The sequence below is a fragment of the Arachis duranensis genome, chromosome 2 (assembly GCF_000817695.3).
Source record: "Arachis duranensis cultivar V14167 chromosome 2, aradu.V14167.gnm2.J7QH, whole genome shotgun sequence".
NCBI lineage: Eukaryota > Viridiplantae > Streptophyta > Magnoliopsida > Fabales > Fabaceae > Arachis > Arachis duranensis.
In genome coordinates, this window is record NC_029773.3 from 13016166 (window position 1) to 13030895 (window position 14730).

At 28.7% G+C, this 14730-nt stretch overlaps 2 protein-coding genes and 1 long non-coding RNA gene across 4 annotated transcripts in view; 2 read left to right on the plus strand and 1 right to left on the minus strand.

Moving 5' to 3' along the window:
* Nucleotides 1-6108: 6108 nt before the first annotated feature.
* LOC107473613 (uncharacterized) lies at nucleotides 6109-7064 on the plus strand. Its single transcript, XM_021136313.1, has 2 exons — nucleotides 6109-6962; nucleotides 7055-7064. The coding sequence occupies exons 1-2, from the start codon at nucleotides 6109-6111 to the stop codon at nucleotides 7062-7064; spliced, it is 864 nt and encodes a 287-aa protein (XP_020991972.1).
* A 2742-nt stretch (nucleotides 7065-9806) lies between these two features.
* Nucleotides 9807-14730, plus strand: part of LOC107473612 (ethylene-response factor C3-like) — a 7106-nt gene continuing 2182 nt past the window's right edge. Inside the window, exon 1 of one of the 2 annotated variants that reach the window (XM_052256965.1) lies at nucleotides 9807-10709. In XM_052256965.1, coding sequence (XP_052112925.1) covers nucleotides 9899-10708 — 810 coding nt within the window. In that variant the 5' untranslated portion in view covers nucleotides 9807-9898 and the 3' untranslated portion in view covers nucleotide 10709. Of the gene's footprint in view, nucleotides 10728-14730 lie in introns of both variants that reach the window. The other variant, XM_021135087.2, reaches the window with a different exon arrangement.
* The window catches only part of LOC127744742 (uncharacterized), a 13438-nt gene continuing 9064 nt past the window's right edge, over nucleotides 10357-14730 (minus strand). The window contains exons 4-6 of the long non-coding RNA XR_008005738.1: nucleotides 12747-12801; nucleotides 11276-11387; nucleotides 10357-10469 (exon numbers count right to left, since the gene is read on the minus strand). This is a non-coding gene — a long non-coding RNA (uncharacterized LOC127744742). The remainder of the gene's footprint in view (nucleotides 10470-11275; nucleotides 11388-12746; nucleotides 12802-14730) is intronic.

Genomic DNA, 14730 nt, shown 5'->3' on the forward strand with positions numbered 1-14730 from the left:
ACTGGTTCAACCGGGAACCGACAGTAATAACGATCCGGTCCAGTGCTTATAACCACTTGGAAAAGAACCGTTTGAAAACCGTTGAACCAGTCGGTTGGACCAGACCTGTAACCGGCCGATTCATAAAAAATAACGCTGTTTTGTTTATTTGTAAAAAAAAAAAAACCATAACCATTCGCGAACAACCCCCTTTCTTCCTCCAATCATTCGTGCAAGCCCTGGCCTATCTGAAGCAAAAGAAAACCCTAACCGTTCATTGCGCCACCATTTGCCAGTCATCTCCGCGGCCCTCTTTCTCCTTCTCCGCAGTATCTCCCCCTTCTAGCTTGGCATGTCATCCATTCCCAGGTGAAATCGCTGGTCGAGGCCTCCAGCTAGTGCGACGTGGTGTCGCCATGGTGTCTTCGTCTTCCTGCTGTCAGTGGAAGGTTAGTGAAACTGTGATTTACTGATTTCTGTTGAATCTGTTACTCTGTTTCGGGGTTTTGAGGTTGAATGTGTGATTTTTGATTTCTTGGGTCTTTGTAATACTACTGATTTATGATTTATGTTATTTGTTATGGCATTATGATTCCATGATCACTGATCAATGTTTGTCACCATCTGTTGCAGTCAGGAGTTTGTCTCCTCGAGTCTTCGTGCATCGCAATTAGGGGAGTCCTCCAAGTCCTTCCCGACAGTGACCTTCATCACATTAACATGTTCATCTGAAATGTTTGCTTTACGGTTTTAAATGGCAAAGTGATGCGAAAAGTGGGTATGGAGGTTGTGGGGTTGGGAGCCCTAAAGTTCACTGGATTCCTTAGAGAACAATGCAACAGAATAACATGAGTTTTCAATCAATGTACACTGTTCGAATGCTGAAACAAGTACTAAACTACTAAAATCATTTCTTTTTGTTTTTGCTTGAATTTTAGAAGAAAGAGCAATGTAATGTATTCCTATTTATGATTCCATAAGACCAAGATTAAATTAACAATTCAGGTGGAGTTGAGTTTTTTTTGAGTAATTAAATGTACGAAACAGGAATAGGATTGCTAATTTCTTTTGTGACTTTCATAGTTCTTTTCCCCTTGTTGTGCTGCTGCTGTTGTTATGCTGCTGTTTTATTATGGCACTGTGATTCTGCGATCACTGATCAGTGTTTTGAATTTGGAATTTCTGATTAGTGACTTGTTAAGCTGCTGTTGTTGTTATGCTGCTGTTTTGTTATGGCACTGTGATTGTGTGATCACTGATCAGTGTGTTGAATTTGAAATTTGTGATGAATGACTTGTTAAGCTACTGTTGTTGTTATGCTGCTGTTTTGTTATGGCACTATTGTTGTTATGCTGCTATTTTGTAATGGTTGTTGCTGAATGCTAAAAATGAAAATCAAATCAAATGCTGGTTGTTGCTGAATGAGTAGGATAGCTACTTGCCAATGCCATATATAAATAAACTGATGAATGATGATGATGGTAGTGGAAGGAGAGTCAAAGTGTATAGGTAGTTGGTGATATGTTATGCTTTCTTATTCAATGACTACTTGTTATGTTGATACCTCAACTTGGAAACAACACTAGATCTCGTTTATGGCTTGCTTATCAAGAAAAATCTATTGCTAAGAGAGCTCTCTTACAACAGATAAACACAACACTGCCTAAGATTAAACCGAAAAGGTCATCTTGCAAGGTTCAGGTTCATATTCAGTTAGCATAATACCACATAATGATCAACATTTTCTAACTGAACTAGCTCAACATTCTTTTGAAATTGATAATCTTTTGTCTCCTGACATTTCTAAATTAGAATCTGAAGTGTTAAGTGATCCTGTTAACCCTCAAAGTCAAAATTTAATATTTAGATATTTCTTTTTACTATTTAACTTTTGAGTTTGTATTTTGATAAGATCATATGAATTTGGTTGATGATTTTTTGTGTAATATTTTAAATTTGGAAGATATTTTAGGATGTTTATTTATAATTTATTTATTATTTTATTCTAAAACATTTTTTCTGGTTGAACCACCGGTTGGACCAGTGAACCAGTGACTAGAGCGGTTTGATAACTGGTCCGATTTTCAAAACCTTGATTATCATATGAGAAACAGTGACACTGGAGTGATATTTGAGTGTGATAATCTCATTCTGTTGCTCACTCTGCGAGTAAGTTTTTTGTCCGAGCTAAAGAGTCAGATATTGAGGAGCGTTTGTATTAGCGGGAGAAAAGAGATCAGAAGGGCATAGGTTGCTAGCACCGATAGAAAATGGAGTTTTTCGGTTTCGTCTATTTTGTCTCCATGGCGACGCGCATGTGCACCTCATGTTTGACATTAATGGGAGAATCATAGTAAAACACACAATAAGAAAGACACTGAGAACCGTCAAAATTACTGTCAAATTTAGCATCGACAATTACTGGCGAATTTTACGTTGGATACAAGGTAGTTTATATTTTTCGAAAATATTTACCGTCGAATTTTACATTTTGACACTAATTTTAACTGTGATTAGTGATGCAAAATATAATTTTATTAGCACCACAGTTACCAATAAATTTACCATCAATTTAGCCGACCGTAAATGAATTTAATGACAACTCTACCTATTTTAAATATCTCTAATAATGAGATATCAAAGCAACACTACTCCATTCAAACTCAAATCTCAAAGAGAGCTTGTGTTGATGCTCTTATGTGTTTTGGTGGTGCTTTGAGCCTTCAAACCATCTCTTATGTATAGAGAAGCCGAAACAATCTAAGCCACACACAAGAGCACTTGGTCATTAAAAATTATTATAAGCAAACATTAGTGGTTTGTATTTAGGGGTGGCAGGCGAGTGGGGATGGATTTTTTCCTATATCCGGCCGACCGGCCCCACTCGGCTCTTTCTACTTAGATACTATCCATTCTATTTTTGTTTGTGAGTTCTAAATTATTGTATCCTAACCCACTTTCTTAAGTACATGCTCCGTCTCTATCATTCCTATAATAATTAAATAAAATTTTAAAATTTACATATATATTCATACAACGACATACGCATTATACACATTATTTTCTCACTGAAAGTAATTATTCCTAAATATCTGATCTGATAAATTTTAAGAGAGATGCAACGACACTCTTAATGCCAATTAATTCATAACCAGTGCGCAAACTAGAGCATCTACTATTTTAATATAATGTGTATGAATAATTGTAGAAAGCCTTAGATTCCTCATTCAATTTGTTGTATGGTTTGTTCATTATATTAAAGATATTAGTTATCAGGTATGTGTAATTACTTCTCTCAAAATTTTTAAGTTTGTATTATGTGATAATGATGCATACTAAGCTAACGGTAATCAATATCTACAATAAAATAATTAAACATAAATAATTTAATAATTTATTTTCAAAATTTATTATTAAATATTAAAAAATATTTTAATAAAGTATTTTTTACATTGAGAAGGTTCACAAATATTTTTTATAGTTAATAATTAAAAAGTAGTTCATAATTATTTTTTGTACTAACCTTCTATGTCAAAACAATGATCTTATCTAATTTTAATATTTAATAATTTTTAATATCAATAAAAATTTTGCTTTAATTTATCGATCAGGATTCTTTAAATTTTTTCTTAGCATTTCTTCCCATTCCAAAGAGGATGACAGAATCAAATTGGGTCAGTCTCAAACTTTAAATTTGGTAACCTCCAAATCTAGAGTTCTTCATATTTGAAAGAGACAAATAGTAAAGAAGAGATAGAGAAAAACAAAATAAAAGGAGAATAAGGAAAAGAGGAGGGATAAAGTATATTTTGTCTTTGAAATTTGTTAAAAATTTAAAAAAATATTTTTAAATTTTATTTTATTTTAATTTTGTCTAAAAGAATTTCAATTAGCATCAAATATATTCTCAACAGTTAAATTTTTAAAAGGGTAAAGTATATTTTTTGTCTTTAAAGTTTGATAAAATTTTCAAAAATACTCTTAAGTTTTATTTTGTTTCAATTTTATCCCAAAAGATTTCGATTTGTATCAAATATACTCTTACGACTAATTTTTCAAAAAGTTTAAGACCAATTCAACAACAATTTCATAAGAACAACCCTTAACACAAGCAAATCAAGTATAATTTTCATACATTATTGTTAGATTGGTCTTAAATGTTTTGAAAATTTAGCCATCGAATGTATATTTAATGTAAATCGAAACTTTTTGAGAGAAAATTGAAACCAAATAAAACTTAAAAAGTATACTTTATCCTTTTTAAAAAAATTAAGACCAATCTAATAATAATGCATAAAAATTATGCTTGATTTACTTATATTGAGAGTTGTTCTTATAAAATTATTTTTGAACTAGTCTTTAATTTATTAAAAAATTAATCATTAAGAATTTATTTGATGCAAATAAAAAATTTTTAAGATAAAATTAAAACAAAATAAAATTTAAAGATATTTTTAAAACTTTAACCAAATTTTAAAAATAAAAAATACTTCACCTAAAAAAAATAAAAGGAGAGGGCAAAACTGAGGGCGGAGGAAATGACAATCGCCGCCATCTCGAACGATCAAGGCATGGAGGAAGAGGGAGGGTTTTGTCACCAATGAAGAAGAAGATAGGTGGAGGAGGAGCGCCACGTCATTTCCAAACAGTGGCGGATCCACGGGGGGACCTAAGGTGGCCATGGTCCCCCCCAAATTTTTTTAAAAAAAATAGTAAATAGTAATAATTAATAATATTAAATTTTTTTATATATAATATTAAAAAAAATATAAGTTACAAAATTTTATAAATTAAAAAAACTAAAAACTGCATTATGTATTAGATATTTGAATTATTGTTGCTCTTGTTAACAAATAGCCCATTCTAATAATTAATAAAAATGGTTCTATTATACTAGCCCAAGCCCATACTATTAATTAAAGTAACACTAGTACATTTTTCAAATATTTGTTTCAAGCCATTAGAGGCATCAGCGCCACTTTTCTCTCTCTTTTAGTGGTTTCCAAACTTTTGGTCTTCTACTCTTCTCATTTTAATTTTCTTTTCATACCAAAACAAGACATATGAAGAAAAACCATTGAAGAGAAGTGAACAACAAAATATTAACCATTGAATGCACAACAAAGATTCAAAGAGGTATATTTCAATTTTTTTTAAGTTAATGACAATGTCAAGTATTATTTACATTATTTATTTAAAATAATTAATTTATTTATTTTTATAATGGACAGTGTTCAAAGATTGAAGTGAGGACAAAACTCAATAGAATTATTTTTTTGTGAGACTTGGAACAAAAAATAATCAGGTAAATCAATAACTTTATTTTTGGTTATTATATATTTGTGTTTCTAAAATTATTTGTTATTGCTCAATAGGTTTAATATTTTTTTTTAAGAAAATAATATATATGCAATTATTTTTGTTTTTTTTTTGTTAGATAGTTCAAGTTAAGTTAAAAATGTCAAAGATGAAAACAATTCACTCATTTTTCAAGTGAAAAGAGAGAATATATGATGAACAAAATTCAGCTTCAGATTCTTTGAGTAATGTTCAAAATATTATTGAGCAACCTGTGACACAACTTGTTGAGCAAGATATTCAACCCCCTGCTTCCAAAATAGCAAGGACTGAAATAGATCAAGTTAATATTGATACATTGATGCGTGATTCCGGAAAGCGTCCGCAAATTTGGAATTATCCTATCAATCAACAAGATAAAATCCGTAGAGCATACATAAAGTTTGGACCATATCAATTTATTATGGATGAGTACCCTCTTTCTGGTCTAGAAAGTCATCCTCGTCGTTTCAAAGCTCATTGGTTTAAGAGTTTTTCTTGGCTAGAATATTCGCCAGAAGTGGATGCTGCATTTTGTCTTCCATGCTATTTATTTTCTAGAAAATCAAGTCCATTCACATCAGGAGGATTTCGCAATTGGAAAAAAGTGAATAATGGAAAGGATTGTGCATTTTTATCTCATGTGGGTAAATCTCTTAATTCTCCTCATAATATTGCTGTTAAGTCTTGTAAAGATTTGCTCATCAATTACAGCTAGCTCTTGTTGCTGCGGCTAAAGAAGTTGTTGATGTTCATGCTTTTTTTTTAAGTTTGAGTAATATTATCAATGTTATGTGTTCTTCTTGCAAATGCAATGATGAATTACGATCTGCTTATGCAACTGAAATTTTCCATTTAGTTGCAACTAATCAAATTGAAACAGGAAGGGGAGCAAATCAAATTGGCACATTAAAAAGATCAGGAGATACTAGGTGGAGCTCTCACTTCAACTCAATTTGTAGCCTTTTACGTATGTTTGGAGCAACAACTTCAGTTCTGGAAGATTTGGCTACTAATGGATCTACATATTCTCAACGTGGTGATGCTACTTATGCTCTTAAATCTTTATTATCATTTGATTTTGTTTTCATTTTGCATATGATGAAAGAAATCATGGGAATCACTGATAAACTTTGTCAAGCATTGCAACAAAAATCTCAAGACATTTTGAATGCTATGCATCTGGTTTCTAGTACAAAGTCATTGATTCAACAGTTAAGAGATAGTAGTTGGGGAGCACTTTTGGAGAAAGTTAGTTCTTTCTGCAATGATCATGCTATTCAGATACCTGATATGGGTGCTTCTTTTAGTGACATAATTCGGTCTCGTCGTAAAAAGGATGTTGTCACTGTTGAACACCACTATCGTGTTGACATTTTTACTAGCGTGATAGATTTTCAATTGAAAGAGCTAAATAGTAGATTTAGTGAGCAAGCAACCGAGCTCCTCATACTGAGTACATCTCTAGATCCTAAAGATGCTTTCAAGTTATTCAGTGTTTGCAACATATGCAATCTTGTAAAGAATTTCTATTCTTTAGATTTTTCTGAGCAAGAAAAGATTCAATTGGATTATGAGTTACAACATTATGAACTTGATGTGGTTAAAGCTCCAGATTTTCAGAATTTGTCTACTCTTGCTGAATTGTGTCAAAAATTGACAGAGACAGGAAAATCAAATATATATCCTTTAATTGATAGATTAATTCGTCTTGTTTTGACTCTTCCTGTGACAACAGCAACAACTGAACGGGCCTTTTCAGCTATGAAGATTATTAAAACAAGGTTTCGAAACAAGATGGAAGATGAATTTTTAGCAGATTGTATGATTGTATATATTGAAAAGGAAATTGCTTCAAAATTCACTTCAGAGATGATAATTGATGATTTTAGTTCCATGAAGCATCGTCGAGCAAGTTTAAAAATATCAAAATCTTAAAGTATGTAGTTGAACATTGACTTTTATATAATATAATTACTTTTTTGATATATATGCTACAAATCATATTTTGTTAATTTTTTGTTATATTTTATATTTAATTGGCCCCCCTCTTATGAAATTTCTGGTTCCGCCACTGTTTCCAAACACGGGTCCAATCCCCACTTTGACGACATCACCACCACAATCAACAAACAACAATAGCACTATGCCTTCATAACTATAATTACAACAATTTCTGAATTAATTTTTTTTTTTAATTTTGATCTGAATCTGAATTCAAGGGAGGTATGGAACTCAAGACGAGGGAGAAAGAAAAGAGGTGGATGTATGGGATGACGGTGAGGTGGAAATTGAGAGTAAATGCAAAAGAAAATATTCTAGAGACCGAAGCAAGATGGATTAGAAATATAAAAAGATTTTGTTAAGTAGAGAATATTTTTGTGAATAATGTGAACAATGAACTTTAAAATTGAACTAATAAAATAAAAACACACTACGCTCTTAAATTAATTACCTAAATTTTAATATTAGAATAACCATCCGCACACCTAATGAATTAAACATCCAATATATCTATTGTTTACATTGTTTAGTATTTTTATTATTTACCTATACTTTTCAAAATTTAATATATTTTTTATATAAAAAAATAAAAAATTAATAATTAGATATTTTTATTAACAAAATTAATTTTTATGAATATAATGTTAGTTAAATTTTTGTAATTAATTTTAGCAGTGTTCGAATTTTTTGTAATTAGAAATAATTATTACTCATAATAGGTCTAATTATTTTGTCGATTTCTATAATTTTATCAAATTTTTAATTAAGTATTTATATTTTTTTAATTAGATTCTTATACCATATCTGATTTTGTAATTAAATTCATATTGTGATAAAAATATTAAAATTAATAGAATATTCTGTTAAGCTATAAGAAATATTCAGCCAAATGTTAAGTACATTCATTTTGTTTAACAGAATATTTTGTTAATTCTAACATTTTTATTATAATAGAAATTTAATTATAAAATTTAATATATTATGACAATAAAAAAATAATGTAAAAATTTAATAAAATTATAAGAATTTTAGAATAATTAAACCCTCAAATTATTTCTGACAAGTTGTAGTCTTAAAATATCTATGAACATGGATAATGTTAAAATAAATTATAAAATATGATGTGAGAAGTTAGTTGAATACAAATGTGTCAATATGTTGAAGTTATTGCCGAAGAAGTTGTTGGTTGGGGCATTGGATTTTTGGTAGGAGATTTCTCAAGATAGTGGGAAATTGGATCATTGGATGTGTATTTAGATAGTCTAGTTGATTTTGTTGGTTCTGTTTTTTGCGTGGTTCTCTGTTTGTAGGACCATGTGTTTAGCACTTGATAAATACATTTAATATTACACGTCAGTTTTAGTTGTAAGTAGATTTTTCATATCAAAATATATTGACTTCATTTTGGTATTACCTCAGTTATATGTTATCTCTATCTTTCAAGAACGTCAAACAAATAAACCAAATTAATTAATATGGTTTAACTATACAATAGAAAATATGAGAATTTAATTAGTAACTCTATTTTAATTTTGAAAGTTAGCTCAGATACTTAAAGTTGTCTCACAATCATTATCAAAACTATATCCTCAATTGATATGAAATTTATAATATGTCATGAAATAGTATCGTATTAATAATGAAAAAAAATTAATAGACATATTAATAAAATAATAAAATAATATTTTAATTATCTTTAATTAAATTTGTAACATTTATTATTTGGTATATGTTCATTATCTTGATTCAAAGATAATTAGAATATTATTATTTTATCATTTTACTAATATTTTATTTTAGATAAACTTATAAATCGATTAATAATTATGTTTCTAACATATCATTGATGCGAGAATTTTTTTTTAGATTTGTATAAATTTAACATAGATTTTTTTTTAATTTGTCTTATGCTGTATTTTTTTAAATCAACAAATATTAGATTTTAATACTATATTATAAAACTATTTTTCTAAAAAATAAAAAAATAATATAAATAATTATATTTCTATGTATAAAATTTAGTAGATTACACCATAAAAAATTATAATCTTAACTAAAATCCCAATTGATCAAAACAAGCTATACATGAAGATTATTCTTGAAATTACAATATAATTGGATTTTGGCCTATTGTATATATCAAAAATGTTATTTGTATATACACCAAAAATAATTACTAAAATTAATTATATATAAATATATATCTTGTTTAAATTATTTTTAAAATATTTTATATTATATACATCTCCACAAATGACATAATAAGGTTTGAAAAATTCAAACAAAAAAACCATCATTGGATCTCATCTCTACATATCTAACTACATCTAAGAAATTTTTATTTTTCTAATAAGACAAAACAAGATGAATATTCTTTCACAAAGGTTACCATAGCCCATAGGTGCTCTTGAATTATTAGTATGACGTCATAAATGATAGTGACACATAATCATACTATACCAAAGATTATATGTTTTGGGGTGGTTTTAATTAATCAATTTGAGGTAGGTCAACATAATTATATAAATGATGATATATCCAAAAGAGAAATTGAAATGATCCTCATCAGTTGCCAAAAATGACCAATAATCCTTTGTTCTTCCACAACACAGATTTTTGGGATCAAGATTCATCATACACTGCCTCCTTTGGGTTCCAACCAATGAAGGACAATGATTGTGTTGGTTTTGATGAACCATTTGAAGATTCTTTATCGTTTCACATGGTTGACTTCTCATCATCGTCATCATCAGAATCAAGAACCCTAAAGAAGGAGAAGAAACACGAAGAAGAAGAGGAAGATGGTAAAAGAAGAGGAAGAAGAAGTTACATAGGAGTTCGAAAGAGGCCATGGGGAAAATTCGCAGCAGAAATTCGAGACACAACAAGGAATGGAAGAAGGGTTTGGCTTGGAACATTTGAGAGTGCTGAAGATGCTGCTTTGGCTTATGATCAAGCTGCATTCTCCATGAGAGGCTACTCTGCTCTTCTCAACTTTTCTTTCCAGAAGGTCAAAGATTCTTTGCAAGGAATCATCATGGATTCTGATTCCAACAACAAACACAAACCCTTTTCTTCTTCTTCACCTGCACTTGCACTCAAAGAGAGGAACTCCCTCCAAAGAAAATTGGCATCATGGTCCTCAAAGGCTAATAACAAGAACATCAAGAACAAAAACAAGGATTCATCATCATCATCATCATCATCATCTAAGGAATCTTCATCAACTACTACTACTAATAATAATAATAACAACAATAGTGGTGGTGTCATGGTTTTAGAAGATTTGGGAGTTGAATATCTTGAGTATCTACTAAGCATTTCAGAATCTCATCATCATCATCAAAACACAACAAGCCCTAGCTACTCCATACTACCACAAAAATGAAGTATGTCTCATTCGCCAGGTGTGGTCGGCTACAATATCCAATCATATTTTAGTGTCTTTTATTTCACTCAATTTTCTTTTTTTTTCTTCTCTTTTTTTTTTTGACAATTAGTATCTTATTTGATCTATTAAATTAGTAAAAATCTTAGAATAATTCAAAAATATTATAATATTTACAAGCTGGTATATTAAGTTCTAAAATATTAGAACAAAATTTTTATTCTGTTATAAAATTTTATTATATATTAGATAAATTAGGACTATAGCAATAAGTTAATTATAAAAATTTTTTAACAATCAAATAAAATAAACAGTTTTCAATAATGTTAGGAAGATAAAAAAAATCAGAACTTATTTTATTTGGCATTCATTAATTGTTGCTAAAATTAATTAATGAATACTAAATAAAACGACTTCTGCAACTATATTTTGGAATAAATAAATATAGAATTAGGGCATCCATGCCCAAAATGAGTTCCCTTCTATAATAGGTCCTTTCTTCTTTGTTGATCCACTTAAGAAAGAAATGTTGTCAAATTATTGTTATAAGTTATATAAGAAACCTACCATTTGCTCTTCATCTTTATTAGTTGAACTCAAATTGTTCTCCAAAATTTGGGTAGTTTCTCCTCTATATAGTTTGCTTTTGCATACATATAACTATCATGGTCTTAATAAACTGCAATTCACAACAACAAATACAACCAAATTAGCCATAGTATTATTGTAGTAGTAACTGAGACAACTTTATTTTTTTTGTAATTTTTTAATTAGGGTTGTAACTACAATCTAAAGTCATCTAATATATTCTTGCTGAAGTGTATGTTCTTCATCTTACACAGACTTAGTTTGCTTTGAAAAAAAACTCAAGTCATTAGTCAACAAATGGTTTCAGCATGAAATTAAATCAACACAGAAAATACCAAAACTAACCTTCATCCCAAATAGAACACAGAAAAACAACAATATATGAAAAGTAACTCAAATTATATATTGCATGATATAGCATTTAGTAATTGGTTATGAGGCATATTGCATTATAAGCATTCAACAAGTATAATTAATTACTTACAAAGGCCTTAGGTTGAAGATGATGATGCTTCTACAAAAAACAATTCTCAACTTATAATGATTTATATACTTGCACAGAAAAATACCATACATTCAAAATTTTGTCTAAGTTGTATCACATGTGATTATTTTTTGGAATTTAGAGATTATTGTAAGCATTTCAGAGTCTAATCAAAACACAACAAGCCCTAGCTATAACTGCATATACAATGATTAAACCATGTTATTGTGTTTGTGTTTCACTAAATTTTCTTTTCCTTTTTTTGACACTCAAAAATTCTGAACTGCAACAGCAATTACAAGATTCAGTAACAAGTACTATCACTATTTTCATACCAGGATAATCACAATCCTGATTGCAACCAATTTAAAACCATCATCATACAAACTATTAGAATTGAAATTAAATAGGTCTAACTCAGCTCTAAAAACTAGTTCATAGAACAAGAAGTGTTTTATATAATAATAAATTCTCTGAAAACCTTATTCTTAAGAGAACTTATAATACACTCTTTTACGCTTATAAATGATCATAAAAAACATGAACATTTACTGGTGAATAATCTAATAACATTAAATTGGATAAACTCTCACAAACACATTTATCAGCAATTACCAATAACCACACAGTCTTAAAACATGCACAACATATATATAAAGGATAAGAAAAATCCATGCTTTAAGAATAAGATATACAAATTAATATGAAAAAGTTTAGGGAGCTAACTACAACATAAGCCAATAATTCAAACTAATTATTTTTATTTTTAGTTTTGTAAAAAATAGTATAATAAATTCTTTTTTTATAACAGACCTGTTTTTCAACTAATTGACTCTAGTTGGCTAGAGTTAATTCTCTAACAGAAGTACAGAACGGTTATAATATCAAACACTTTCACAGTCACATATATACATATCAGCATAGAGTTAAGTAAGCAAATCAATAGAGCTTATAGTAGTTTAGTACCTTATGTATTTTATATTCCATCTCATCATATCTGGATTATCCCCTTCTTCACATCCTGTTTGTAATTAATCAAAAGGAAGTAAGACGATTTCACAGCCACAATAACCGAAAAAGCATTCAATATATGTGCAATATCAATCTCACTAAATGATAGAAAACAACACACATCACTAATGACATTAACTTCATTAACCTATGCATGCAAAAAAAGCATTCTTTAGTTTGCTACTTTTGGGATATATAATAATGAGAAAAAGAGTGCAATTTAAATATCATTTTATCATTGGTTATGCTAGAATTCATTTTGAGATACAAAAATTATTAGAACTCAGATATCCCAAAAGCTCATTTGTGAGGTGAGAGATACTCACACTTCTAATTTTTTTTAGAAGTCCTATCTTTCATGGACTTAAAACTTGTAATACATCTCAACAATATTGGATGGATTAAACCTTAACATCATATTAGAATTAAGATTAAGTGACACTAATTCAATTTTAAAAGTTAGTTCATAAAGCGAGAGATATCTCATATTTATAAATTATTTAAAGACTTTATTATATTCTTGAGAGATGTAAGACTTATAATAAAAGTATTCCATATATACTAAAATTCAATCATTAAATCAATTATTATATTTGTGTATATTTATACATATTTATTCAAACATTCTTTTAACTATATAATCAATCACCAAAATAATTAAACATGCCATAATAAAAATATTCAACCAACAATAAATGAATAATTAAACTTGTTTATAATAATATATTAAATATGATTTCTACACATAATGGCTAACTAGTGACTTATTTTATGTATATATAACATAATTAATTCAGATAATATTTAGATGTGTTGTATAGTACACAATGAAAAGTACATATTAATAAACGAAGAATACAATCTAATCATAACTACAAAATCAATTCAATATCAAATTAAATCAACATAAAATCATAACAAAATATACTTTATCTCATGGCGATAGAATGTATTTCAAGGTTAATTAGGAACATGATGAATACTTAATTAAGAGACACTAGCTAGATTTATTTGATTATGAATTATGGGGGCTTTGAAATATAAGAGGTATACTTTGTAGTTTGGATATATGAAGTAAGTATTCCATGAAAAAATACTAATTCAATAACACAAGTTTTTTCTTTTCGGTAACACATTTTTACTATCCAATAAAATCATGATCTCAATTCATAACTTATTTTTTTTCAGAGAACAAATGATGAAGAAAAGCAAGAAGCAATTTCAAGAAAAGTGAAAAATAATCATGCATCACATCATACTACATAGTTAGTAGTTGTTAGAAGGATAAATCCTATTTCATTTTATTTAACCACCTCCATAATTTTTATTAAAAGTTTTGATAATATTCTAAGTCTCATTTTGATTGCAACCAGTGTTATTCTTCTATTCATTTCATTTCCAATAACATAAAATAACACAGCAAAAACTTCACATAAACACAAATTAAATCAATAAGTGCTTAATTGATGCCATGAACTAACTATTAACACCTACACATAGATATAGCAAGCAAAGACATCATCACATTCAACACTGTTACCAATATACCTAAACGATTCAAATCAAATATATTCTCTAATTAAGAGCATCACCAATTTAATGATGATTAATTAATAATTAATCAATTAATTAACCACAGTTAATGATCAAGCACCATATATCCCATTTCCAGTACATGAATACAGAAAGAAAGACAATGCTATTTATTGATCCTTAAGCTTCCTCAAAACTTGAGTAGTGAGCTTGTTTAATTTATTAGGCCAAATTAAATTAAAAGGGTTGTGTATGATTATTGTTCTTCAAGAAATTAAATACTGCATAGCTATTACTCAAAATCCAAAATCTTAGAAATTAGACAACAATTAAAAAAACAACAATTCTTCTTGTCGGAGTCATAAACTTACATAACAAAAAAAAAAAAAAAACAAAGAGAAAATTG

Coding starts and splice junctions, on each gene's coding strand:
- LOC107473613 (XM_021136313.1), top strand. CDS start 6,109: ATGTGTTCTTCTTGCAAATGCAATGATGAATTACGATCTGCTTATGCA.